General features: G+C 35.3%; 2 protein-coding genes across 10 annotated transcripts; one reads left to right on the top strand and one right to left on the bottom strand.

Annotated features, from left to right (window-relative positions):
* Positions 1 to 689: 689 nt before the first annotated feature.
* LOC147400391 (uncharacterized) lies at positions 690 to 4,258 on the top strand. Of its 2 annotated transcripts, XM_086446069.1 has the most exons (8): positions 690 to 749; positions 862 to 969; positions 1,057 to 1,131; positions 1,205 to 1,441; positions 1,565 to 1,885; positions 2,035 to 2,130; positions 3,878 to 4,027; positions 4,115 to 4,258. In XM_086446069.1, exons 1-5 carry the CDS (start codon positions 747 to 749, stop codon positions 1,769 to 1,771), a joined length of 630 nt encoding a protein of 209 aa, XP_086302195.1. In that variant the 5' UTR covers positions 690 to 746; the 3' UTR covers positions 1,772 to 1,885; positions 2,035 to 2,130; positions 3,878 to 4,027; positions 4,115 to 4,258. The 2 variants fall into 2 exon arrangements, with proteins under 2 accessions (XP_086302195.1, XP_086302194.1); XM_086446068.1 differs by lacking the exons at positions 3,878 to 4,027; positions 4,115 to 4,258 and adding an exon at positions 2,862 to 2,903.
* A 5,828-nt stretch (positions 4,259 to 10,086) lies between these two features.
* Positions 10,087 to 16,783, bottom strand: LOC147400392 (protein PSK SIMULATOR 1-like). Of its 8 annotated transcripts, none has more exons than XR_015179322.1 (9): positions 16,381 to 16,783; positions 14,898 to 15,008; positions 14,505 to 14,608; positions 14,250 to 14,379; positions 13,939 to 14,015; positions 11,845 to 11,893; positions 11,360 to 11,437; positions 11,150 to 11,232; positions 10,087 to 10,536 (listed from the first exon to the last, which is right to left on the bottom strand). XR_015179322.1 is itself a non-coding variant. In XM_086446071.1 (9 exons), the coding sequence occupies exons 5-8, from the start codon at positions 14,331 to 14,333 to the stop codon at positions 11,159 to 11,161; spliced, it is 291 nt and encodes a 96-aa protein (XP_086302197.1). In that variant the 5' UTR covers positions 14,334 to 14,379; positions 14,505 to 14,608; positions 14,898 to 15,008; positions 16,144 to 16,282; positions 16,381 to 16,783; the 3' UTR covers positions 10,087 to 10,536; positions 11,150 to 11,158. The 8 variants fall into 8 exon arrangements, 3 of the variants coding, with proteins under 3 accessions (XP_086302197.1, XP_086302199.1, XP_086302196.1); XM_086446071.1 differs by lacking the exon at positions 11,845 to 11,893 and adding an exon at positions 16,144 to 16,282 and having other exon boundaries at positions 11,360 to 11,415; XR_015179325.1 differs by lacking the exon at positions 14,250 to 14,379.
* Between the last annotated feature and the right edge of the window lie 11,082 nt (positions 16,784 to 27,865).

Consider the following 27,865-nt stretch of genomic DNA (forward strand, 5'->3'; position numbering starts at 1 on the left):
TTTTTAATCTTATTGCTTTCAAATATTTATACTATTTTTTTTTAATGTTTTCCATACAGACCTTATGACGTTGATAGAAGATTCTGATAGCTCGTCGACATCGGATTCTGATAGCTCGACACCCTCTTCCTACACGAGATAGTTCCAGAGTTCGTCGACATCGGATCCACATTCATCATCTGATTCACGTCTTCATGTGGATTCAATGCTATGGGATGGTGGCAATGCATTGGGATAATTCGACAGACTTATCGACCAATATAGGCCGCTATGCGATGGCACACGTGCCACCTTTCTATTCTTCTTGGAGGAAAGTACCGACAGAGTTGCTTGAAACTTATTTGGCATCTGCTCCAGGTAGTATAAATATTCCTATTGATAGTTTGTAATAATGATGAATATTTCCATTATATTAAATTTGATTATTTGTTCATATTGTGGACAGTCCCGTTACGATATTTCTGAGGACTACAAGCGTTTTCTTGCCTACAGAAAGTGGTGCATGCATGGAGAGATTGGAAATATCGATTGGGGAAGGAATATTGCAGAAGTTGGTAATACTGATGCAGAGCGAAAGTTGAATAAGCCCAAAAGTGGATGGATCAAACAGGATGATTGGGAGAAGTTTGTTGATTTAAAATCGACATCGACTGACCAAGAAAAATGTGATAAATGAAAAAGCTTCGTAAGTAAAATAAACTCCACACACAACCGGTAGAAAGGGTATAGCAAAAAAGGCAGAAGAAATGGTAAGTATTAATCTAATTATTAATTTACATACTCTGTTTCAAATGTTCATTAATTTATATTGCTTTTAAGATTGTATGCATTTTTGATGTGGCACATTTTTGATCTAAACAGAAAAAATATAAGACGGATGGTCGGCACCCCACAAGAACAGAGCTTTTCATCGATAGTCATACGAGGAGTGATGGTAGTGCTCTCACTCCTGAGTTGACCAAATCTCTCGTAAGTGATGTCATTTTTTTGGTCAAATTTTTTATTTTTATTTTAAAAAAAATTACTTATCATCGTAATGTTTTCATTGTTTTATAGGGTCAATTAAACAATCTTATTAAAGAAGATCCTAGTTTTACCCATAAGGATATCGACCATGATCCTATTTCCATTGTATGTATGACTTAGATTATTTAATTTTAATTTTTTATTTACATACATTATATTAATCATAGTTTGTGCATAGGTGTTTGGGAAAGATGGAAAAGGCAGAATAAGAGGCATGGGGGGTGGAGTTTCAAAGACTTCATTACGTTATACAACTCAAAGTCGAAATTATACGGATAAGTTTGAAAGAGACATGGTTAACTTAACTCAACTAGTTCATACACTAATGAAAGATAAGAAGAAGAAAAAGAAGAACAAGAACAAGCACAAGAAGAAAAAATCATCTACATTTGAAGTTGGAGGTCCTTCTACTCAGGTAAGATGTAAAAACACTTTAACTTTAGAGATTCTTCATTTAATTTTTCATTAATATTTAATTCATATAAATGATGGATTTTAACTTACATATCTAATCATAAACAATAATTCTATTTTATAGGCGACATCAGATTCCACAATTCCTAATAGGCGAGGAGGTAAAGAACCAGTATCAGAATCATTACCATCATTGAATAATGGTAGGGTATGCTTATTGATGAACTTCAGAAGGAATGTGATCTACGCCAAAGGAGCACTAGTAGATCCTGAGAAGCCAGATATCGAGTATTATTCAATCTGTATCGATGAGACTCTTCGGCTGAGCTAATGGATAGAGATGGACCCCAAGGGACTTTACTTGATATTCTTTGTGGTGAGGTGATTAGATGGCCTAGGAGTCATTGTCGTGTATTTTGAGGGTTAAGTCAAGACAACGCTTGGGGTAAGAAGGTTTTTTATCTTTTGTTTGGTAACTTCATGGGCTAATTGTCAATGTTATTATTGTTATTTGCATTTGCTCACATGTTGAATCTAATGTTTGTATCCTTTGTATCCTTTCTGAAAATAACTTAGTTGGGTCATTTGCTGCAGATGTTTATGAGGTGTATTCAACAAATTGCTGACAAATTTTGAGAAGCACTGTTTAATCCTCTCAAATCCCCTTATTCATCAATTTCCCCCCATAAGGTATGTATTTATTAGTGCTCTTCTGAGAGGATGTATACTTCTTTATTCCTACTAGAAGAATTAGGATACCCATTTGTAGAATCTGAAAATTTGTCTTTTTACCAAGTATACGCTCAAATGCTTATGTCCAAGGTGTATCTAATGCACCTTAACGTGTGCCCTTAGAGCACATGTAACAAAACCCTTCATTATTTTCAATCGTCTGTTTTGCATGCAAGTCTGAAGTGGCTCTGCTTGGAAGGATGTGAAAACTATATCATGGAAATACTTTAGGAGTAGAACAATAGAAATTTGTCATGTTGTCTTCATTTTCTATCATCTTTGAAGCTCTTTTTCTTTTGTGTGTGTTGGCTCCTTTGTCTATGATTTCTCCTGGGACATATCTTCTGTTGAGGCATGTTTCTTCACATCTTAAACTACCTTCATCCAAACTCATTGGGCTAGACATGACCCAAATAAACAATGGCGAATTTTGATATTGAAGGGAAAACCATCTTGGACTTTGTTCCACATGGGAAGTTGGAAACACAAATCAAACTGGGGAAGTTATGTGTTGTAATCATATGGCAGATTGTAGTCATGTTATGGCCATTATATAATACTTGAAATGCTTAAGCAATGTTTTTTCTTCTTCTTCTTTTTTTCCTGGCTTAGCTTGAGATGGTTTTGCTTTATTTTCATGTAATGCCACATGCCTGAATAGCTGATATTTAATTCGGACAACTTTGCAGATGATTTCGACCGGTCGATCAACGAGGCTATTAAATAACCAAGTACAGATTTCATCTCCTAGATCCCTATATTATATATTATTATTATTTTCTTTTTAACTTACTGTAGAAGGAAAAAAGAAAAGAGAAGATTTATGCTTTATGGTGAATTGTTGTATGTTAGGCGAAGACAACCCTCCCCAGAACCTGGTGTCAGACAAGAAGCTGTTCCAAAATCTGAGGCATCCACCAATGGTAGTAGATGGAATGGTCGTTTGCATACCCCTCAAAATCAATTGATTCTGACAAAACTGAAGAAGAAGAAGATAAATCTGGACCTCTAGATCGCAGGTATCACTTCATCTCCCAATTGTTCTTTGTATGAATAGAGGAACGCTGCAACCATGACACAACAAATGGTGGATCTATTCAACGTGTTTGGGATCATCCATTATAATGTGTTGGATAACAGTCATAAATTTCAAAATAACACTAGAATGCCTGTTATTTAGAGTCGATAAAGATATTTAAATGTCAAACCATGCCTTTGAACATCTAAAATGCTGACACTAATCTACTTTTTGTTGAATGGTTTGTTGTGATGGTTATAGTGATTGGGATGGTCAAGTGATAGATATATGCACCATCATCTCAAAATGTTGGTCAAATATTTGGCAATTGAATGGCTCCCTTTTGATAATTATCAAATGTTTATCAGTTCAATAAAGGACTGCATATATCTATCACTTGAAGAAGTACTGCACATGCTTATGTCTTTGTGAAAAGAAAGGGAAATTTTCTGTTTAATTGGTGTGGTATATGATTGTGTATTTATATGGGGTCCAAGGTGAGGATGGTTAACCAAAAATACCATTTAGAGATATCACTACTACTACTACTACAATGGCTCTTAATCTCAACCTCCTAATACCACCCTGCTCTTTGAGTGGCTTCTCATCTCCAAGAACTTTTCCATTGAAACTTTTTCTAAGAAGCTCGTCTTGCTTGGCTCCTCGACGTGTTCATTGCCTAGTCAGTACCCATCAAAACTGTGATCCATCGGTTGCTAGACGATCAGCCAACTACCAACCTAGCATTTGGGATTTCGATTTCATTCAACCATTACTACTGCAACCTTGGTTGTGCTTCTTCCCTCTGCACCAACATCAGCACCCAACAAAACCCAGGTCTCTCTCTCTCTCTCTCACACACACACACACACACACAGTGCTTACTGCTTTAGTGATTTACAAAATGGTTGATTTGAATGGCAGGTGGAGAAGAAGTGAAAGGTTGTGTTGGTTCTTGCTCTGAGATGTGCACCAAATATCACTAGTACCTTAATTCTAGATCCTGTACTCTTAAGTAGTTGAGTAGCTAACAAACTCTAGCTATCCTTGATGCACACAGTAGCACTCTTCAAGCTGAAAGATATCAATGACCTAACTCCTCTCCAACGGGCGGCCATTAAAGGGAGTGTGAACGACTTGCGCAGAATTCTTTTGGCTTGTCTGGTAGCTGTTCTGGATGTAACAGCTTGGGGAGACATTGCATTTTGACGTTTGTGCCATCACCGTCAGTGTGGTTGGGGACATATGCAAGGCATTGGAGGAGGTGTTACCTTACTGTGATGGCATAATGACACAACTCCCCAAGGACTTGTTAGTTGCATCAATCTGTGAAGCCGCCCATCTTCTCGGTCTGTGAAGCTGCCCATATGCCCATCTTCTCATGCTTTGGTGATATTGCAAAGTGCAGCAGAGCTATCTACCCATGTAGCGGGTGCTAATGCCGTATACACCTTACCATCTTCTAAGAAATGGAATATTGAAAGTGGGATTTTTTTTTCAGATTTCATTATGTTGATGTATATGAACATGATCTCAGGAATTCTTCCAACATGTGATTTATAACTTCGACTTATATAAGTAAATTTTTTTTTTTAAATCTTATTATTCTTCAATATGAGAGTGGACGGGATGAGATGTGAGTGGATGGGATGGGATGTGAATGTCGATGTGGATGGGATATGAATATGAATGTGTGAAATTTTTGCAGGTATAAGTTGAAGACAAAAACATTTGGGCATGAAAAAATGAGTTCAATATGATATGGCGTTTAAAATAATTCGACGGTCTCAATCCGTCGATAATATGATATAATTACAGATTCGACGGCTTATAACCGTCGAAAATAATTTATTCGACGGCCTATAGCCGTCGAAAATAATTTATTCGACGGCCTATAGCCGTCGAAAATAATTTTTAAAACCGTCGATTATTTATAAAATTCTATGGTTTTGAGCCGCCGAATATTTTTTCGACAAGCCCTAATTCGATGGTCCAATTCGACGGTCAAGACTGTCGAATTGACCCAAAATTCGACGGTTTTGGGCCGTCGAATTTTAGGTATTTTCACATAGTGAAATGACGACAAGATCGAGAGGATTTGAGCTTAAGTTGAAGAAGACGATCAACAACTTTATAAATCGATCGATCGAATAGGTGAGAAAGAGATCAAATACAGAGAGGAGAAATCGAGAGAGACTTGCAGAGAGAGGATAGATTGATAATCGAGAGTTTGAGAGATCGAGAAAGACAGAGAGGAGAGAACGAGAGAGACTTAAAGAGCAGAGTTCGAGAGATCGAGAGAGATAGAGAGAGGAGAGTTCGAGTGATCGAGCAAGAGAGACTTATAAGAAGAGTTCGAAGGAGAGAATTACAGAAAAAGTTGATGAAAAAACAGAATGAGAGAGGGAGAGTTGGGCCGTTAAAACGATATAAAAAATTTAGTGGGCTAAGCCTGTCGAATTGTTTTGTGGGCCTAAACGTGAGCTTTGGACCGTAGAAATATAAATGATGGCTTAGTGCCGTCGAATTTACCACTACAGTGACGCCGAAATGTTACTGTTTTGACGTAGTGGGGCATACGTTAATTCAACTATTTTTTTCAAAAGTTGTTATAGCAATGGCCATGACCGTAGCTATAGACCTTTTTAAAAAAAAAAAAATTACCCTATAGTGGTGGTCACTATAAGCCTAATAGTTTTTTAACATACAACGATAGTTTTTCAAACAATAGGCTGTCGGTAATAGATTCGGCGAGGAAGGCTTTTACGACCGGCACCGATAGCCAATGTGGTTGTCGCTATAGGATTTTACGACAATTTTTGTTGACTATAGCGACTGTTACGACCGTCGCTATAACCATATTTTACTCTATTGTCTATCTCGTTGAATACCATCATGAATCTTATTGATTGAAATATATCAAAACTAAAAAGTCAGATTCTATCATATAAGGAAAGAAACTTTTTCTTAATTAATTAAGATTGAGCTAAATGTATCAAATAAGGCGATAAATCTTTCTACTTTAACTTAGAGGAAGCATGAGATGGTTCATGTACTATCATAATCTTGGTAGTACGTATCTCTCTTATAAAAGAGAACAAGATTATCCAATCAAGCTCATTTTCTTAGAAAAGGATCTACTAATCAAAGTACTACCATACTTTCGGTAGTACCATAACTAAACTACATAATATTTTTAATGTCTTAGACTTTAAATTTCATGGCATACTCCTCCAATCAAATTTCATTGTGAGATTCCTTAAAATGGAAACTTTTAATTGCCAAAATCTAGTATATATCTACAACAAAGTAGCCCAATTGTTCTATGTTCCGAAGTTTCAACTTCAAACCACCCTTTGATGTGTCAAAAGGAAATTACAATGATGGAGGTAGTAAAAGTGATGGTCTTCTTCATCGTAACATTGAGCATTGCCATTGGTGGAGCAAGCGGAGGTAGAAAATTTCCACAGAGACTTGAGACACCTTTGATTGATTTCGGAGGTGATGGGGTGATCAATCCAAGCCCATACACACCACATCAGCTTGAGTCTAACTATATTATTGATAGCGTGGTTGCTGCAACACCTACTCACATTGACCGACCAAGTGGAGGATCTGTACAACTTGAGCTCGGGTCTAGCTATGGCATTAATAAGGTTGTTTCTCTAACACCTTCTCACATTGATGGAGAAAATGAAGGTACGACACTTGGAAGGATACCTCGAAAACCTCAAAGACCACCAATCAGTAATGGAGGTGATGGCGATTTATATCCAACTCCACCTTTACCACCAACCTTTATCATTGCATAGGGTGGTTATTCCTCCATCTCTTCATGTCTAATCCTCATTAATTGAATAAGTGTCTCTTCTTTTTTCTCTTTTTGAAAGAAAAAAAGAAAAGAAAATTTTATATAATGCAATAAGAGGGTTAGTAGAATAAAGTATTATTAGTTTCTATATATGGATTTTTTTCATTTTAATTTTAATTTTAATTATTTTTTTCTTCTATTCATTTATTTTATGAGATATATAGCTTAATTTGCACAAACAATACGATCAATATTTGTTCTCAAGTAGTTTGTTTGATGGACTGAACATGGTGCTATATAAACTGATAACCCAATGGCATGATGCCATGTGTATTTGCAAAAAAATAAAAATATTGGCTAAGTGAAGAGAAGGTCACGGGAGAATTACATGTTTTCTTAACAGCAAATTTGGACTCCAAAAACCTCCACATGAGGAAGGTCTGGCACTTAGTACTAAGTAGGCCCATTGAACACCTACCTAATTGTGTGTGTGTGTGTGAGACAGAGAGAGAGAGAGAGAGAGAGAGAGAGAGAGTTCTGTTCAACCTCTGGAATGATCCTAATCATTGAATCCAATGGATTTGTTTTGGATGAACAAAAATGCAAGAGAAATCTACAGTAAATATAATTTTATTTTATGGTTGAAATTATCCAATCAAGTTGATTTCTTATAAACAAAATATTTAATATATAGGATGCTGACAATACACGTTCAAAACCTATCGAAAAAAAATATTAAGTATGGATTGGTCATAATATAGATAAAAATATATAGTTGATCATGATCGTACATATATCACCTCAAGATTTGCATTAAACATGATAAAAGTAAACCCCTTGCCTCAGTATGTTGTGCCTTTTTGGATAGGATTATGATCTAAAATTATAATTGACAGTGTGAATCAGAAAAAAAGATAATCATGGATCCCTAAAATCACGGGAGAAATTTAAGGGAAGGAAAATGTCTTATTAGGATTTAATATAGGTAAAGAGAACCTTAGTTGAGAGATTTTTGGATTGTTCTCTAGGGTTAATATTTATGTCTTAGGTATAAGAGGCTCTTTATCAAATAACATATTAACAACCATGATAGCATTTAGAGCAAATTTGGAAAAGTTACTCTAAATATACTATTTGGGCTGTCAAAGGATCAGGTCTAGATTGGATCCAAGTCGATTTTGTACCAATCCAATACTAATCCGAACACACTTGGAACTGATCTGACAAGCATCCCTTCAGTATCTTAACTGGTTGGGTTTTTATCAAATCTTAATCTTAGGATCCAAGTTCGAACCATATAACAATAGGATCCAGATCGGGCAAACCTGATTTGATGTATTAAACCTAGATAAATGCCATATATTTAAACAAAATATATAATATAATTATATACTTTCTCAAATTTTATAAGATCAAATCCTTATTGGAATCCAAATCCTCAATCCAGGCCCAAAGTCATAGGATCAAATTTCAGATCTGATCCGACTCATTGACAGCCCTATTATCGATCAGAAAAATATGGTATCGATCTTTAATTTTTTTCTTCTTAATTTTTTAATGGTACTTTTCATTCATTTGTTTGACTTCGTGTCTTATAAAAATATTAAATTCATGTGCCATGATGATTCATTTGATAACACTTTGCATCAAAACACACGTCAACATCTAATTAAATTGTTTCCATATATAGAATCGATCTTGGCTGGATTGGGAATTGTTATTTCCTGGGCAACGATTTAATGGGCTGAAAATTTTTGAACTCGGGTTCAAGATTAAGGCCCTAAATGATGTTTATTCAGGTGAGTTGGGCCAATGTAGTGGGCCAAATTGACAGTCTTAGAGAGATGGACTCGCACCATAACTAAGATCAAAAGTGTGCAAATTCATGAACACCCAAAAGTTTTACCATCTTTGGGAGCCCCTGCCCCATGATTTCTAATTCTATCTAATTTTCTTGTCCCAAAAACTTGTTATGGGCCCTATGGCATTTGATGAGTAAAATTCTAGTGCGAGGTGTCGTTTACAGCAGCGAGTGTCTATCAAGGGCTGAGATGAGACAATGATTGAAATAGATCCCTAAGTAGTCCGACAAATAGCAAAATGTTATGTTTGATCTTGAAAGAAATGTACGAATGATTTCAGCGAATTCCTTTTGAAAGGGGATATGAAATCCTTAGAGGAAATGCCTTTGGAAAATTAATTTTAGCATTTGATCGGGTTTAGAAAATGTCAAAAGGAGAGTTGACTTTTAATTTCTGTAACGGAGATAATTAAGAATAATGATGAATGCATGCAGTTTTGATATGCGGCTGATGTGGCAAGGGCACATAATTGCATATGTTTTTCATGTGTATCCGATGAAAAAAGATCTATGAATTTGATTCCTTACCACATCAGCTGCATACCTAACCTCGTGCATTCATTACAACTCAAAATGTTCTATCATACACATGAAAATTTCTTAACAAAAATTAAGGCGGTGAATGGGTTAGGCTTTGACTTGGAGCAGATTTGAGTATTGTTTTATAATAGACTCAAATAGGAAAATGCTGAATTAACATTGAAATTGACACTGTTTCAGACATTGCTGATTTGGATGTCTCTATAGAATCATAGATGCTTTTCATCAATGAGAAGCATTTATGGTTGTAAGGGCGGAGCTAGGATTTTGCTCATGTGGGGGCAACTAGGAGTAGAGAAATATTTGTGGGGACAATTAAGAGTGAAAAAAGTACTTGTGGGGGCAATTAGGAGGAAATTTTTTTTTTGTGAGGGCAATAGAATTTGAAAACTCTTGTGAGGGCAATAGAGTTTGTCACTTTTATAATCAGCAATCTCACTAATAAATTACTAGTCAAATGGTAGGTAATTTTAAAGCAACTTTCACTATAGGAAAATAGGGCTATAGCGACGGCCGTGATCGTCGTTATAGGGGCAAATACCGTCACTAAAAACATGTAGCGACGGCCAGGGAGGCCGTCGGTAGTCGTCGCTAATAGTCCCATCCCTATATGTTATACCGACGACCAACTATGGACAGAAACGTCGTTACGTACAGGACTTATAGCGACAGCCACTATTGACCGTCGCTGTAAAGGTTTTTGAAGAAAAAAAAGTTTAATTTTACACCAGCCCCCTCATGTATTGCAGAATATTGGAGATACCCCTACGTTTTGAAATTGAAGACCATGCCCCCAATTACCAATATGAAAAGACCCAAATACCCACTCTACTAGAGTTCATTGTGTTACTATTACCAAATTATGATACAAGATGAGCTACTAATTTTACTTTTACATTACAAAAATTAATGGACATGAAGTAATTATAACTAATTAGTTGCCTTTGCTGAGGTCTTGATAGGATATGAAGCATCTGTGGCTATACCACATATTCCCTCTTCATCGGCTATGCCACACTGCATTCTTATGTAACTTTTCTCACCTCATTCTGATCCCCATGAGTTCTTCACTATCCAATACTTGATCGCCACCCCATGATCTAGTTCTTTGCCACAATCTCCCGTGAATACGCCCTGTGATCATAGTCAAAGTCGATTCATGCATATAAATTAAATTCAAAAGATTGAGGCCATACCCTCTTGAGCTAAATTTTTAGGCTGTTTAGATAAATGGGCCAAGATTGGTCTTTAGAATTAACAACAAAAAGGTCAGAGACTCTGACACTTATTGGATGGGCTAGAATGGCCTTACATCTAGTCCAAACTTGGCCCATTAACAAATAAGATTTGCTTAAACTCTTCAAAAACTTTACACCAAAAATAGATAAAACCTACAACGGATCTGATAGCCTCATAGACCTCCATGAATTGCAATTTTGGTACAGGCTGTCTGGAAGACTCCATGACTGTTTGTTTTTTTTATACCTTTTCAGTTAAGGAATGTACTCTAACGAATGAAATGACAAATGTAAGTGCAGGGTAGGACAATGTATGCTTTTGAGGCAGAGAAGGAAAACCATGTGAAAGCTTATCCATTTTACTGTTTGCTAGGGTGAGTGGCGAAGTGTAATATTTCCCAAGATGAGCTAAATTAATCAAGCCATTTCACTGGAGATTTTGTAGTAATTCTCTTTCCTAATATGTTAGTTAGAAAACTATCTTAATCATCAAAGACTGCAAAATCTACCTTTGTTGATTATAGGGCCAGAGCACCTGATGTTGCATGATCAGGAAATATGGATTTGATAGCATTGGCTTCAACTACATCACCTGCATAATTCGACTTCTTCAGAAATAACAGGTGGCTAACATAACAATTTAAGCAGATCCACCAGAATTCGTAATGCAGTAGCCCATAGAAATATTTCATAATAATTGTAAGTGTCTGAAAAATTACCCAAAGGGGTTGAAGTTGCATGGGCATTTACATAATCCCCTAGGATGAAGGCCAGACTGCGAGACAGAAAAATGTGAACTGCCATAACAAACCAAAAGAAAGACTTGTATAAATGTTGCCATATTTATGAGAAAAAAAGTACATGTATGGATGGGAAAAATGAAATTAATTGGTGCAGACTAACAGGGTAAAGAGATAATCCAATTGATTAGGGTGAATCCAGGCTGCAAAACATGAAGGTAAACTGCTTTAATAAACCAAAATAGAAAGCCTCATGTGAATGTTTCCATGTTTCTGAAAAGTGAACATTTATTTGTAAGAGAAATACAATTATTTGGAGCAGACTAACAAGGTTATAAGTACTGATAAAAAGGATGTCGTGTTCATCCATGGACATATTTTAAACAACATAACCCCAAGCAAGGGACCATACAAAAGCAATTTAGCTACAAACCTAATTGAAGACTCTTTCATCATTAACCTACCTGTAGGCGCTGAAGCAAATTTTTCCATGTCAACAACCAGCATATTGGGCTGCAAGGTAGTGCATGTTACATCAGGAGCAGTTGAATTATGACATAATAATGTTTCTAGGTTAGAAACAAAGATCATGCTTCACATTTATAAATTATAATACATGGAGTTAATAAGAAAGTGAAGATTTTTTATTGGAGTTAAAGAAATCCAAGACAAATGAGATAAGTCCACCTAGTGGAGCATCAGCATATTCTATTAGAACTAACCTCAACAAGTGTTTGTTCAAATATGCAGCAAGAAGCTTATCCTGCTCAAAGGGATAAAAACCATCAAAGAACTAAGAAAATGCTTAACTGCCCGTAGTAGTTGACTTGGCACAAACTTTGACATAAGCTTACCAGCCATCCTGCAATCCCAGGAAGTTCTGTAACATCAAGGCCATGGTTGACAATAGGGCCATCTGAAAATAGGGTGGTTCAACAAAGCAAACATGCAAACACCCAAGGAAGGGCCATTGAGGGATAAACTTCACACTGACTAGGACCTACAACAGAGGAGATCGTATATGAAAGTTAACAAACAGGATGGGAGTATCTCACCTTTTATCATATATTCCTTTACAAGTAAACCCATGTTTCTTTTTGTTGGAACATGATTTATTTCAAAAAACATAACAGATTCAGTTATATAATGGCATCTTCATATAAAAACTTTTATTCACATGTTACTTATGTGGATAAAGCAGAAGAATATTGTGTTTTGCTCAATTTGGGGGCTTTGTTGAACCACTTGTAACTCAAAAGTCTACCTCTAAGGCTGCAACACCTTACGTCTACCTAACTCTACTCTACAAAGACTGCATGTCAAATTGGCTCAAATTAAGTACACCCTAGTGCAAGATTTTCATAGGCTCTAAAGTAGCAGGAGGACGATCTAAAAGAATGTGGATTGAGATATTGAGAGTGGACAGTCAACGAACCCAACCTTTAGTGTTTGTATGTCCAAGTCAAATTTCCCTCATTTAACATGTTTTTACTCGCACACTTCAAGTATTATGTTAACCATTGGTAATAAAAAGCTTGAAATGTGCTGAACTACTACAACAAAAGAATGACATATTGATGCCAGTACCTTCCTTTCGATATGCATGCCTGTCACATGTAACTTTGCCCAGATGCCCAATCCAAGTCTTTTTCTTAGCTTCACAGCAAGTATCGTACTCATATCCTCCGTAGTAAGAAAATTCATTCCCAACTCCAGAACCTGCAGGATGTTAATTGTTATTTGTGCTCATGGCAAGAAAGCACATACATTGTGGCCATTACCATATAGATACATTAATGGAATAGGTAAGTAATACCTACCAACAGCATTGATGTTGATATCTATTTCCATTAAAAATCAATACTAGTATGTATCAACACTCTGCTCCACATCCACACCAATATTAGAAGAACTACTCTAAAATCATGTTCAACATGTAGATCACACAAAGCATGGTGATCATCACTATTTCAAGGGAGAACTCCCGGATGCAACCAGCATCCTATGGATGCCAAAATTGGTGTGTGCCAGGGACAGTTTTGCAAGAAGAGGAAATATCCGTTACTCATGAACAACATAGTGGTTAATTGAATCCTGTAAAAGTCATGATTCATCACAATGGCCATAGTGGGTTCAGCATATACAGTCAATAGGCGACCAAAGTAGTAGGTTAAGAACTGCTTTCACAGGGTCTAGTTTAGGTCAAATGTTGGAGGTTACTTATTCATCATAGGTTTGGTTAAAAATATGCTACTTCCAAGGAGGTTTTTAGAATATTGGCAATCCATAGAACGGAACCAAACCAAACAAAACTTAGTCAAGTCCTACGGGAAATTTGGCTCGGTTCTGGTTCTGGTTCTTATTTAGTAGCAAAGATATATGTTGGTTCGATTTCAATTTGGCCCCAAACAGAACCAAGTTGCACACTTAAGAAAAAGGGGACCGAGGTGACCACCCGAAAAAGTACAAAATGCAACCAAAAGAGAAAATAAAGAGGATGCCATAACATAACAAGAGAGTATGAAAAATGAACAGTTGGTGAAGGTTGGTTGTTTTACTTTGTGGTGTTTGTGGCCATTGGAACAAGCCACTGCAAAGTTTTCTCCATCTCAGCCTTGATTTGTGGAACTATAAGCTGCAATTAGACAAGAAGAAGAGAGTGATAGTAAAGTAGTACTTGGTCTAATAAGACAAATCGGAATAATGCACCCCTCACGACCCCGACAAAGGAAAAAAGAAAAAAAAAGCCTTACATTACCAACCCAATTGAAAAAAAAAAAAAAGTGAGGGAACAATTCATAAGCAAAAATAATTACACGAATTATCACATGAGTACTCTAGATTAAACATTAATTGAATTTATAAATACCTCTCCCTCGATTTGAAATGACTGTAGTTTGGAGCGTAAAGCTGACTTTACACTAGGTGGCAATCCTTGGTATAATGTATCCATTGTATTTGAAGGCTCTTGTAATCATTTCAATTAGATCATATTCACGCTTCACAAATTCAAGAAGTGTCCTCAAGAATGACTCTCTTTGAAAGTTACAATCATATAATAGCAACATAGTCACCTAAAACTAGATAAACAAAAAGAAACGTGAGTCAAGGAGTTTGAACTCACAAGAGTATCGATTTGAGTGACAATATTTGCATAGTGCAAAGCAAGACCAACAGTCCCCAACCTTTGATGATTGTTCGGAGATCCTTTCACCGATCGATCACCATCTGCAAGTTGACCATGGAAGAAAACATCGTGATACTTTCTGCTCTAATTAATTTACTAAAAAGATGGCAAGCAAGATAAGCTCTTTATAAACTGTGGAGTGAAAAATGGGGTCCTAGAGACTTCATTTATTTCAAAACAATGGCAAACTTAAGTAAGAAATACTTTGGTTTGCAAGATTCCATTCCACCATTCAGCTCTATCTAGAACTACAATATGTTAAGATCTCCTATCTTGAAAATTTTTCTTAATGTCATAAACTTGAACCATGGTGAGGTAAAAAACACTTACCAAAGAGAAATCTGAATGACAATTTAATAAACACTGACTGAATATCTGCTTTGTTACATCAACGTTACTCACAACAATGTGCACCTCCACGTATTGCTTCCAATATTTAGCCTGCATAAAGGGTACAGAGGATTCAATTATGTACTCCACGTAACATCTCAGAACAAATAGCCTAATTGAACCTTTTAATCTAGGTACAATTAAGGGTGTTAACTATAAAACAAAACTGGTATTGAAATAACTGACCACCAAAACAAGAGGGTATGTGTATATTAGCCCCTAAAAAACTAAAAGGATATCTCGTTCTTCTTCTCTTCTTTTTTAGTAAATTATACTTTCAAAAACAAAAAAAAAACAGGATAAGCAACAGGCTATACATCAATGAAGCTAGATGGAGCTGTGAATGATTGAAACCCACCTAAAAACAAAATCCTTAAAAAAAAGCATGTACAATCTTTTTACAATTGAAGATCATACATCTCTTTTATCTTCAAAATAATCTACTCAACGCTACAATTATGGTATAAAGAAAGAAAAAATCCACTATCTAAATTCACAAAAAATTGATACAAATCATTTGTTGATTGCTCAACTATAAACACACACACACACACTCATACATCACTTTTGGTTCTTGACAGTGATAGGTGAAAGAACTCACAATGCAACAAATCGTAAAAATAGAACCTAAATCCAAACAATTGGGATTTCTAGAGGTAGAACCACCCATCATTGTGGCTATGTGGTGAAACTTTGATAATTTATTGTAGTGATGTTGCTCTTTATAACCTACTTTTTTTAAGTCAGAAACATGATTTAAGAGTCTAAATTGGGCAATTTTATTCCTAATAGACACAAATTTGGCACACTATGGTGTTTACTTGGAGTCCCATTAGGAAAACTAGAATCCATGCTTATTAGCAACCAATTATAATATATAAGAATCCAAATATAAAAGATTTGTTCACTAATCATTCAAACAAGGTTAGTAGAAAAATAAAATCGAACAACCAAATTACAATAGTGCTCCTGTGGGTAAATATTATGCAAAAACATGCTTTAAAAAAAAAAAAATTTGAGCGAGTTCTCAGATTTGATAAGCAGAATTGGGGAATGGTGGTCACTTGAAATCTGATTTCGTCCAAACATTGAATTAAAATTATAGAAATTGAGATATAATCAGCAATAAAATTTTCTCCAAACCGAAACATCTCATTTATACACATTGCTAGGAAAATGAAATTACCTGCAAAAATGAATTGGAGATGATGCACTTTGAGCTGATTTTATTATCAAACTAAGCAAACTAACAGCAACTTTAATCAAATTATTGGATTTCTTGAAGTTTCAATCTCAATGTGATTTCTACAGAGTTCTCTAATTACCTGAAAAATTAATTCCCTAGATCTCTTGAATCAGTAGAAAAAATAAAATCAAACTTTCTCGTCTTCAACAAACCCTAGATCCACACACACACAGTTACCTTGATGGATCGATCAGAGAAGATGAACCAGATCGAAGAGATCGAGTAGAGAGAGCGCGGTATTGTTTAAGGAGAGATGAATATAGGGGAATCCGAGAATCAGACCAAATCGAAGAGAGAAAGAGAGAGAGCATCTCGAAGAGAAAATCGCAGAGAGAGAGAGAGAGTTACCTTGATGTATCCATTTGAAAAGATGAACCAGATCGAGGAGATTGAGTAGAGAGAGCGAATATTATTTAAGGAAAGATAAATACAAGGAAATCCGAGAATCAGAGCAAATTGAAGAGAGAGAGAGAGAGAGCAGATCGAAGAGAAATATTTGCAAACCCGTGAGGAGAGTCAACAGCGACAGATTTTAGCTGACCGTCGTTTCAAGTCGTTGCCATAGATCATTTTTCTTGTAGTGTTTTGTAATCAATGATCTCGCTAACTAGATTGCAAGTAATGGGTTGGGCTTGATGGTAAGACTGGGTGTGCTCCCCAGGTCTTGTCTTCGAATCCCCTTCCCACCACCATGTGTGGCACTTAATGGGTTTGGGTTCGTCCCCTTAAAACTCGTATGGGGTTGGTCATGCGGGGCCCCCAAGGGAGATTAGTCTGTCACGCTTACTTGAGAGTGTTGATGGGATACTCCCTCGGTTACAAAAAAGTAATGTTAAAGTAAAGAATTCCCTTGTGTTTGAGAATTGAAATGAACAGTGTAGCGGAATAGGAATTTTGCCATATTCGGAATGCGAAATGGTAATTTACCGATGTTTACATATGGATTAGTGTGTTATAAGTAAAAGTGAGTGTCTTGGAACAGCTCTCAATTTTAGTTATCTTAGATTTGACTTATCCTAACTCAAGCCACGGGTGATTAGCTTAAGAAATGTGGAACTATTCTTTTAGTTAGAATTATTATTTTCAACTTAAGGACATAAAACTAAAATACCCAAATGTCCACTTTATTTTTATAAGTATCATGTGTTGGAATATTATTTTTATTTTTATTTTTATTATTATAATCATTTTGTAGCCTTTTCACATATACACATTTTATATAAATACTAGATTGTAATTTGTTCAAAACATAAAGTGTAAGTTTAAAATTATGCTTATGGTTTGGCATTGGTTACCAACATAAAATATGATGGGTAAGTAAACATCCTATCAAATTTTAAGTGGCATTCACCTAATACTAGAATTCTATGATGGGTAGAAAACCTAGTATCCTATTTTATAAATAGGTGGTCATCCCTTCTCTTTGTACACAGATTATTCTATAATTGAGATGGAGGTTCCCATCACCAAAGCTGTAGGCAAAGTTGGGGTAGTACGCCTATTCTTCGAGGATTATTGAAACAACGAATCTAGATATTTTATATTTTATTATTTCGATTTGATTATTATATTTTGTTTAAGATCAAATCCTATATCCATGTTTATTATGTTTGTAGTTTTTTTCCAACAATTGGTATCAAACCCATGATGGATTTATTCTTGTTCAAAACCCTGATTAAATCTGAGATTAAATAGATTTATTTTGGAATAAATATTTTTTCTTTAATTTTAAAACCGATTTATTTCTTCTTCAAAGAAAATTAACAAAAATTGAAATGATTCTAGTGATCGTAATCTTGTTCTATCAATCCAAAAGAGCCAAATAATTTTTTTTTTAAGTTTATATCTCTGCCATGATCAGCAGGAAACCCTTCATGAGCTAAACCCAATGAAACAACAGTAAGGTCCAAATCATTTCTTCTTTCGTTATTTATTTAAAGAAAATTTTGAAAATAGAATATTTTGATTGGATTTTTTGAAAGTTCATATTCTCAATCTTTTTTATTCTCAAAAATTTTCAATGTAAAAGATTTAGATTAGATTTTTTACTGTATAGATCGAATAAATAAATTTAGAATTTTTCGATTTTCAAAAAAAGGTCGCAAGGTTTTGATCAGACGTTACTGAACAGTTTACAATGATCGTAAGCGTCGTTTGATGCTGTTGATCAGGCCTGCTGATCAGTGAAGAGGTGGCTAAGGTTTTACTACTCGGTTTTCTTCTTGATGAAGAAGATGACCTGTTCATTCGGTTGGGCTTTTCATATTTGATTGGGCCAAGTGTGATTGATGTTTTCGTTTGGGCCAAGCTCAAGTCTATATTTGATTGGGTCCAAGCCTATTCACAGTTTTGTTGGGCCCCTTGCTATTTAATGTTTTGTCGGGCCAAGTTTTTTTCATATTTGGTTCGGACCAAGTTCTTTTCAAACTAACAAAATTATAGAAATCATGCTACGCTAGGAAAATATAACCCCAAAAACATAGAAATCATCATCTTGCAGACAAAAAGAAGCTTCATGGTAAAAAATCACTAAAAAATGATCAAATTACCCAAATACCCTAACATCAATGCAACCTTAGAGCCCCCCTTATACTTAGAAAAATCCTTTCGAACACATAAAATAGCAAAGTGAAACCAAATAAACTATTTCGCCAATTTTCACCATATTCGATAAAATTACGAAAATACCCCTCATAGGGTTTGTGATCAGTTCACGCCAAAAAATTTCATAAATAACACAAACCAATAATCCCATTGAATTCCTTACGAAAAATCGATTCCAAAACATCTCGGAACATCGAAAATCGACTTGAAATGCAAAAGTTCTCTTTGGGGGCAAAACGATAATTTTTTAATTTTTAAAATTTTTAATTTCGAAATTAATAAATAAAATATTAATTAACGTAAAGTAAAACCTTAATAAAATTAATTTAAAATCTAAACCAAGTCAATCTCATAAGACTTAAGTCAAAATCCTAATTAAAATCCTAACCAAGTCAATCCCATAAGACTTAAGTCAAAACCCTAATTAAAATCCTAATCTAGAGGAACCAATTCAATCTCATAAGACTTAAGTCAAAACCATAATTAAAATCCTAATCTAAAAAGACTAAGTCAATCTTATAAGATTAATGTCAAAATCCTAAATAAAACTCTAAATGAAACCAAATCAAGTACTAACTCTACCCAAAAAACTTTATAAATAGAGAGCCTCCACAACCTAATTTCGTAGGTCAAAGAAAATCCTAGAAAAGTAGGTAAAAAAGTCTCCCTAACCTTTTTAAAATCGTGATTTTGAAGCCCTAACTCCTTACCTATCATCCAAACCCTAGTTTCTGTTCAAAAATATCGAGAAACTCTCCACAAAACACCTAGAAATCCATCAAAAAAAATTTAGGACACACTCAGATCTAAGAAGGAGGTACTTTATCTTAGATATCTGAAGTGGATCTAGTGACAAAAATGAAGCAAGGAATATATTACGAAGAACCACTCTACCAGTTCTGAGGAAACGATTTATCGCGATCGTATAGATATATTTTTCTTTTATCTTTTTTATTTATTTATTTTAGGTTTTTTTTAGCAATTTAATATTCTTGAAAAATAGTAGAGAGCGACTTTTGTCGAGCGAGGTTAGTGCCTAACACTTTCCAACTTTGTAACGTGATCCCCGAACTTAGTTTCTTTTTATAGATTAATTATTTTTATCCATCTTGAGTCGATGCTCGATTCTTAAACCGTAATAACTAGGTGGCGACTCCCAAATCTCAAAGTCAAAAGCGGATCCGCACACCCCGCGAATCGAGGGCGTTTTCAGTGGCGACTCCAGTAGGGATTATTGAGGATCAAACTTGAAAAGCCCCAAGTATGGGAACATTGTCATTTAGACCTAATTTTTTTTATGTTTGTTTTATTTATTTTTAGTTTATTTGATTCATTTATTTTTGGGATTGTATTATATTTTCTCGGCATCATTTTTAGCTTATTATTATGGAATATTATTTGCTATAATTCAATTTAGGAATATTGTTTGGGATAATCCTAAATAATGCAGGATATTGAGAGGATGATGTGGAAAAATTGATATTAATCATTTTTGAATTATTTTTCTAGGTTTGTATTATTCTTTGTTAGTAGCCTTTGATTCGATTTTAGATACTTTGATTTGGCATTTTTTTTTATGATTTAATCGGGGGCCATTTAGAATGGTCCTAAATAATGAAATATTCAAATTGACATATAAATTGAGGACGGAATGATGGTGGTTGGGATGAGGAGTCATAGGCTTTTAAAAGGATTTTTTTTTTTTTTTGATGAAATTTTTTTTTTTAGCACGTTAATATGCATGGATGATAAGTTGTAAAAATAAATTATTTGTGAATAATGTGCTAAGAAATAAAAAAAATTAGTTTTTTTAATGTTGTTCATGACAAGAAGAGGATTTCAAGAAAAAAAATCACAAAAAAAATATTTTTTTTACGTGGTGTGCCATTAGTAGAAAATGTTTTTTTTACTGTTTCTATCTTCTTCTCCAATAGAAGAAAAAAGAAAGACAGCAAGAAAGGGACGCCCTCCCTCTCTCTTTTTGTCTATCTCTCTCTCTCACTTTCATCTTCTGAAACCGTTTTTATACTCAGATTACATAGTCTTCAACAGACTTGGGAGACCTCTCAGGCCGATCGGTTTCAATCCCTTAATCCGATCGATTTATGATTTGGAGCAAAAGAGTAAGAGCTCAATCAAAGAAAAGATTTTTTTTTCTTTCGTGTCGGTCTTCTTTTGAAAATCTGATTTTAGGTTTCGAACTTGAATCAAGAATCCTACTGTATTTCGTTTTCAATCAAACCTTTAACATGGAAGATCTTATAATCGTCGAGTCTGTAACGAACGGGTGAATTGATGATGTGGCTGTGGAGTATGTAGAGGTTGTTCCACGGAGGTTTTTCAAGTCGGAAAAGTAATTTAGCTTCGGTTCCAAGCTCTAATAGAACGTTAAAGGTGGGTGATTTAAATTTTTTTTTCCTTATAAAATTATGTTTTATTTTAGAGATCAAAAGAGAAGAGAGAAAGAGTTGAGTTCATGGGTGGCGCTTGTACTTGGCAGCAACACCTTGATTGAATTTTTGATCAACATCTATTACTGGTCACAATGTGATTGTGATTTTGATATCAGAAGGAGATCAAGTGTGGTTCTTGAACATGACGGTTTGGGGATTCAATTCAGGTCCTTGGTGGATCTTCAATGGCCAATCAAGGCTTTGATACGGCGTGATCAAATACACTAAAGTTTTGGGTGATTGATTTGATCGACTGTAACTTGAATGTCAGTAAAAAAAATTTTAAGGAAAAAAGAAAACCCACGAGGAATGTTGGTGCGTTGGCAGCAAATAAAAAAATGTTTTATACAGTTTTTTATTTTACTAATTATAACTAGCCTACCTAGTCTTCTTTTAAAATTAATACTTTGGCATGCTGGTTGAATTTTCATCAAACTTACTGTTTTATACAATTTGTTACTAAAAAAAAATACAGTTTTATATGGTCCCACATATGTGAGAAATAAAAAGATAAAGAACTTGGCGGCAGTTTTTTTTAGTAGGATGTTGAGAATAATGTTTTATTATATTTAAGGTTACTATGGTCAAATCAATTTTTACTGATAATATACCATCGGTGTTTGTTAACTCTTTATTTGATTGCAAATGAGTTGGTGTGGCAATAGAACCTTTCTTTTTTATTTTTTTTTTTTTTTGTTGAGGATGAGTGTTTAGTTTGTTTATTTATAGTTGTTTTAAATTAAAAAAAAAAAAGGTTTCATCGCTCCTTATCCCTACAACCATCATTTTATCATTAATTCGACATTTGTTGGGATCTTAATTTATTATGGATCACCCAAAATAACCCTTGATTGGACCATATAAAAAAAATAAATTTGGTTTGGACTAAAGATTATACATGTTTCAATGATTGGACCTAATTATTAGACTTTGTATGCCTATCTAATGTGTCATAACCTTGATTGAGATATGTGTGATTGATTATTTTTATCCAAATGTTAATATGATGGTATATGATTGGATTAGTATTTGTCTCGATGTGATACTCATGTTGTAATGATATGATCAAGCCCATTCGTTTGAAAAAGGCCCCGGGCACACCCCACATTGTTTTGCACACACCACTAGTACATTTATTGCTTTGCATGCTGGCATGTCCCTTACAGCCAACATGGCACTAGTGTGTGGCCCGGTCTCATCGAAGATGAGACGTCATTCATGAAAATTACAACTCCAGTCACGTATCTTAGGGTATATAAAACTGGGGCATCAGTACCATTCGATCAGGTAATACTGAAAGGTATATCGATGCACCCAGGCTGGAGCGACCTGAGCCTTTGTCCTATTGTAAGTCGCAAAGTCACATGTCCCGATCGCCAACCCTAGACTCGTACCTATACGGTATATCAAAGTTCACAAATTACACTTCTTGGTTAAAATTAGTGCCTAAGCAAGATCCCGCCCCACTATACCCTACTGTACGAGGGGGATAGACAATGTATTTTCTAGACGAGAAGTATTTAAGTAAGCCCTTAATCAACATCGTGCACCACCTTTCAATTAGGAATTAAACTGGCTATTTTTTTACTTCAGAAATTTGAGTTGGAGTCTTAGATTATCACCTATACGGTATATCAAACCAAGTCACCACGTATCGAGAGGTATATATGTAAACTTGGGCAAGGGTGGCCAGATAAATTGCATTGCACGCAGTAAACCTAGAGTCTAGAAACCTCCTTATAGGTCACGACTCGAACTTATCGTGGGTATTCCCGAGTTATTTGTTGGAAATAGACCTTACAAATGATGAGATCAGGAATGTACGATTTTGTCCTCGATGAGTAATCTTTCTATTTAAACCAGATTTGAAATTATTGTATTACTGGGTGCACTAACCCAATAAATAGTCCATTTTAAAAAACTTGGCAATGGTTCATAATGACCCAGTCCATCTTGATCCAACAATCATGATGGACTGGACCATTTAAATCAAAATGAAATTCAAACTCTTTGCTAATTCGGGTTCCAACCCATTTTAAAAGAAGAAAAATGTTTTTCAGAAGTAGAATATTTTTCAGAAAAATGATTTCCAAAAGAAAATGCTTTCTAAAAGAGAAGAAAATGAAGAAAAAATGATTTACAAATGATTTAGTCTTTCATGAAAAAATGACTTACAAATATATATTTTACATAGACCTTGAAAATTTACTAAAATACCCTTTTGTGTCAAACCAAGATGCTAGTCGTAGGCAACAACCCAATCAACCAATTGGTCAAAACAACCATCATGGGGATGCACCTTATAGAGAAAATCAACTTCGAGAAATTCATGTTGAGATTCGCTCTATACTTCCACAAGTTTGAGATAGATTGGAACCTCTTACGTGCTATGGTTAAACGTTGGAACCCTTACCTTCATATATTCCATATTAGGTGTATGCATTTGTGTCCCACTCACGAGGATTATTGTGGCATCATGGGGATATCCGCTTCAAGACCTCTAGTCAAGCTCTCATTGAAGATAGGATATTCTTATGACCTTGCCACAGGACTGAACATTTCAAAGGAAGAAGTCAAGGCCTTAGTCCATAACGGGAGATTAGATTTAATACCTTTACTGGGCCCATATCACTCCTGAAGTCATCCCGTGTGGCGCCCCGCCAAACGCTAACAAAAATCCCCATGTCAGATCCCGAGGTACTAGGTGGCACCTCGAAATTTCGGCATGGTCTCCTCTGTTTATGTTAGCATTCCAAGGCGTTCAACCTGCACCTAATAAACGACATACAATCCTGCATACATATACAAAATATAATACTAGCGGAAGCTTATATACGTCTAATAACGTACGAAAGATCAGAGTGCGGAAGAATAACCAGAATACAGGATTATACAAAATTTCTCACTCTAACAGAAATCCTAACACTCAAGACAGAATCCATAAAATTACTTGGGGGAATTGACACCACTAAGGGGTATAGCCCTAGTACTTACCAGGTGATGAACTCTGGTTGTCTATCTGACTAACCAGATGATCCTCATTCGTACTCTATAGTTGCCTCGCCAAGCTCTGAATCTGAAATTAAAAAATAGAGAAGGAAAGGGTGAGTAACAATGGTTACCCAGTAGGGAAACAAACAATTTCTGCCAATAACCCCTCCTAGCATGAACGAATAAGCATACTGAATCATTTTAAAATAATCAAAGTTTTACATAATAAACTACGATTAACTGGTACATATAGTTAGGGATGAGCAACTAAACATTTTAAAACTGACATTACATCAATCAACAGTACTCACTATACCATTTTCTTTATGTACAAATCTAATTGATCAAATAGAAACATTAAACATGCATTTCATTTTATATATCAAAGTAAAGCAACAGATACATAACACACAATGGTGGATTATTGGAATTATAGTGTTGGGATTCACGACTGGATCGCTCCCAATTGGGACATGATGTTACAATTTCTCTCTGGCTTTTAGTTCCTGATTTTGTGGCCGGTCGCTGCACTTACCACGTTTGGTTGACCATTTATCCGGCTCAGGCTGGCCGTTTGACGTGACCGTAAGCAATTGGTCTCTTTTCGATGTGTCAGAACGTTCGACTACTATAGATTGTTAGTGATCACTGACCAATCAACTTCGTCTATGCCTATCAGGCGTACATGTGATTCCCAAATATACAAACCATTCGTATACGACCACCTTTACATTACAAGTTCACTGGTAAAGATAGAGAGTAATAAACCCGGATTCCAGTTGTGACTCCACTCTCATACGCGTCCCATACCACTTATGAGTTTGGTGGTCCCTACCGTACATCCCAGGATAGTACATCACTCCGGATGATCTGATGCACTATCCCTTCAGGCATTCACAAACTCTTTAACAGCTCACAAAATAGGTACATATATATATTATTTTCATTTAAAAACAAAAGAGAAATTAACAATACAAGGTTGGGAATGGATATCCAGTTTCCTACCATGCAAGTGTGACTACCCGGCCTAAAATAAATAACAAAACGGAAACGTAAACAGCGCCTCGCGCTAACAGAAATTTAAATAAACATGCAACCAACAAGATTATCCCTGGATATCTGTTCACCAACCTGCACACAACATAACAACGTAAAATGCAGACATCACCCCTCGGGTGTGACTCTGACATTTTACCGTTTCCTACCATTTTTCCTTTTTTCCGATTTTCACAGTTTTCAATCTCTTCATAAAATATTCATTTTCTGATATTCATCAACTCAACATGAGTTAATTGAATAATAAATCGTTTTTCTAACTATGAAGTTCATTTTTATCAAAAACCTTGAAAAAAATACAAAACTTATATTAAAACGGGGTCCGAGCGGTGCACAAGACCGAACTGACAGAAATAACCCGATAAAATATCCTACCCACGTATAATTTGTTAAAAAATACAATTAAACATATCAAACATGCAATTTCTGGCGTGAATTTTTAAATAACAAAAGAATTCTATATTTTGGAAACTCACCACAAATTTTTAATAAAATCCTAAATGCAATTTTCATAATCTACGATTACTAATAGAAATTGAGAGTTCCTTACAATCTCTAGGCGAGATGATTGATGCGTGTGCACAAAAATCGAGGCGATTGGTGCAGAAATCGAGACGGACCAAACTTCGAAGTGGCTGATTTTCAAAACCGGCCTGGTGGTTTCGAAGATCTCAATGTACTCGTCTCTAATCCCTTCCACGGCGAAAGACGGTTTGACCCCGAAACCGATGAAAATCAAGGTCGAAGTTACGAAATATCCGTATAAAAATTCGGCTGATTTTTGACTATACGAGGTGAAAAAGACGAGAAAACGAAAGGAATTTGGGTGGGTTATGTAGAGAATGAAGCTGCAGACGTTTCTCCCTTCTGCGTCGGAAGACGGTTTGACCTAGAAACGGACGAAATCCGAGGTCAAAGTTTCGAAATTTTCGTATCCAAATACGGCTGATTTTTAACGATATCGGGTGAAATAGAAAGTGAAACGAAGAAAGGTTGGGTGGGTTTTGTAGAGAACGTAGCTGTGGACATTTCTCCCTTCTGCGTTGATCGTCGACAGCGAGCCGTTTGTGAGAGATCTGAGGTGGAAGATCAAAGAGAAAAAAAAATTCGTTTTTATATGTCTCGGCCGTATGGACGCGTTGGGGAAAATGAGTTTATAAAAAAAAAATTTAAAATATTATTTATATGAAATTTGGGACGAATTTGGTATTTCACCTATTGTTTTGATCGACGATAACTTGGCTATTCGGACTCCAAAACTGACAAATGAATATTCTATTTCGCCTAAGTTTTCATTCCGGATCTAATGGTGTAGTCAATTTCTAAAAATTATGTCTCCATCAAAAATTTACATTTTTGGCCTGAGGTGACCACTAAACTTGATGTCATTTTCGTTTTTGACGATAATTCGACTTCCTGATCTCCAAAAATGACAAATAAATAGTCCATGTTGAATAATTTTTCGTTATGAACCCAGTGGTATGATCAAATTTTAAAAATTATTACTTTAACAAAAAGTCACTATTTTAGCCTGGTCCAACCCGGTAATCGAGTATTTTGTAACTTTTATATTCGGACTCGCATTTGAGCGTGCTTACAGGCTAAACTATGTTTTTCGATCATTTTGAAACTAATGGTAAGGTCAGATTCCATTAAAAATGATCAGAAATATTCTAAAATTTTACCCCTAAGTGCCACTTTCAAGATTTTATTAAAATTTCACTATTTATTTTTTCCTCGAGATACGAATTAAAAATTCGGCGTGTTACATTCTCCCCCCCTTAATAAAAATTTTGTCCTCGAAATTGAAATCACACCTTATCGAGTTTTGTCGCGATTTTCACTAACACGACATGAATAATAAACAACACCTATTTTCGATTACCATCTATTGTTAGTCCCAAGTCAATCTCATTTATAACTCGTAGACTTATATCTTCCATATTCCATCAACCCAACACATTCATTAATTAATCACTCTAATTCAAATTCATACTCTAACTAATCCATTATTTGTATAACCATAAGATAATAATCAATTCACCTTGTATCACTTCCCCACCAATGTCTATCAACTACAATCCTTTCATATCTTCTTTTATCTTCATCTTTATTTCTCTCATCAATTACACCGTCTATTATGTTTTACTCATATTTGCTATGAATATTATTCCTCAATGCATAGTCTTACCGTAAACACACCACTATCTTTATATTCAATTCAATATTACATTTCTACTTATTGCGATATTTCCTCAAAACCTCTGTCATAACTTTTATAATTTAAAATCTTACTAGAGGAGATAAATCCTACATCTATTTTCTCACAATTCCATTAAGTCATCATTAATGCAACATTGTCACAAGATTATTCTTTCTCACATTTTACATCGACCCACCTCCTAACTTATACTCTACTAAATCTCTTTAGGATGGATGTGGGCACAGGTAGGTGGTTGCTGCTGTTTCTACGGAGTCATAATCTTTACTTATAACGCTTTCATTTCGAGGAGTGAAAATGAGTCACAATCGAAGTCTCGAAGTGAGCGCTTGTCTAT

The sequence above is a fragment of the Akebia trifoliata genome, chromosome 6, assembly GCF_017979445.1.
Source record: "Akebia trifoliata isolate Shusen 1 chromosome 6, ASM1797944v1, whole genome shotgun sequence".
Lineage (NCBI taxonomy): Eukaryota > Viridiplantae > Streptophyta > Magnoliopsida > Ranunculales > Lardizabalaceae > Akebia > Akebia trifoliata.

Coding starts and splice junctions, on each gene's coding strand:
- LOC147400391 (XM_086446069.1), top strand. Junction 970..1,056: donor CTGAGTTGACCAAATCTCTC/GTAAGTGATGTC, acceptor ATTGTTTTATAG/GGTCAATTAAACAATCTTAT. Junction 1,442..1,564: donor TTGGAGGTCCTTCTACTCAG/GTAAGATGTAAA, acceptor TCTATTTTATAG/GCGACATCAGATTCCACAAT.
- LOC147400392 (XM_086446073.1), bottom strand. CDS start 14,333: ATGGATACATTATACCAAGGATTGCCACCTAGTGTAAAGTCAGCTTTA. Junction 14,016..14,249: donor CATTTCAAATCGAGGGAGAG/GTATTTATAAAT, acceptor GTCTAATTGCAG/CTTATAGTTCCACAAATCAA. Junction 11,416..13,938: donor ATGGCCACAAACACCACAAA/GTAAAACAACCA, acceptor TCTGTCTCGCAG/TCTGGCCTTCATCCTAGGGG.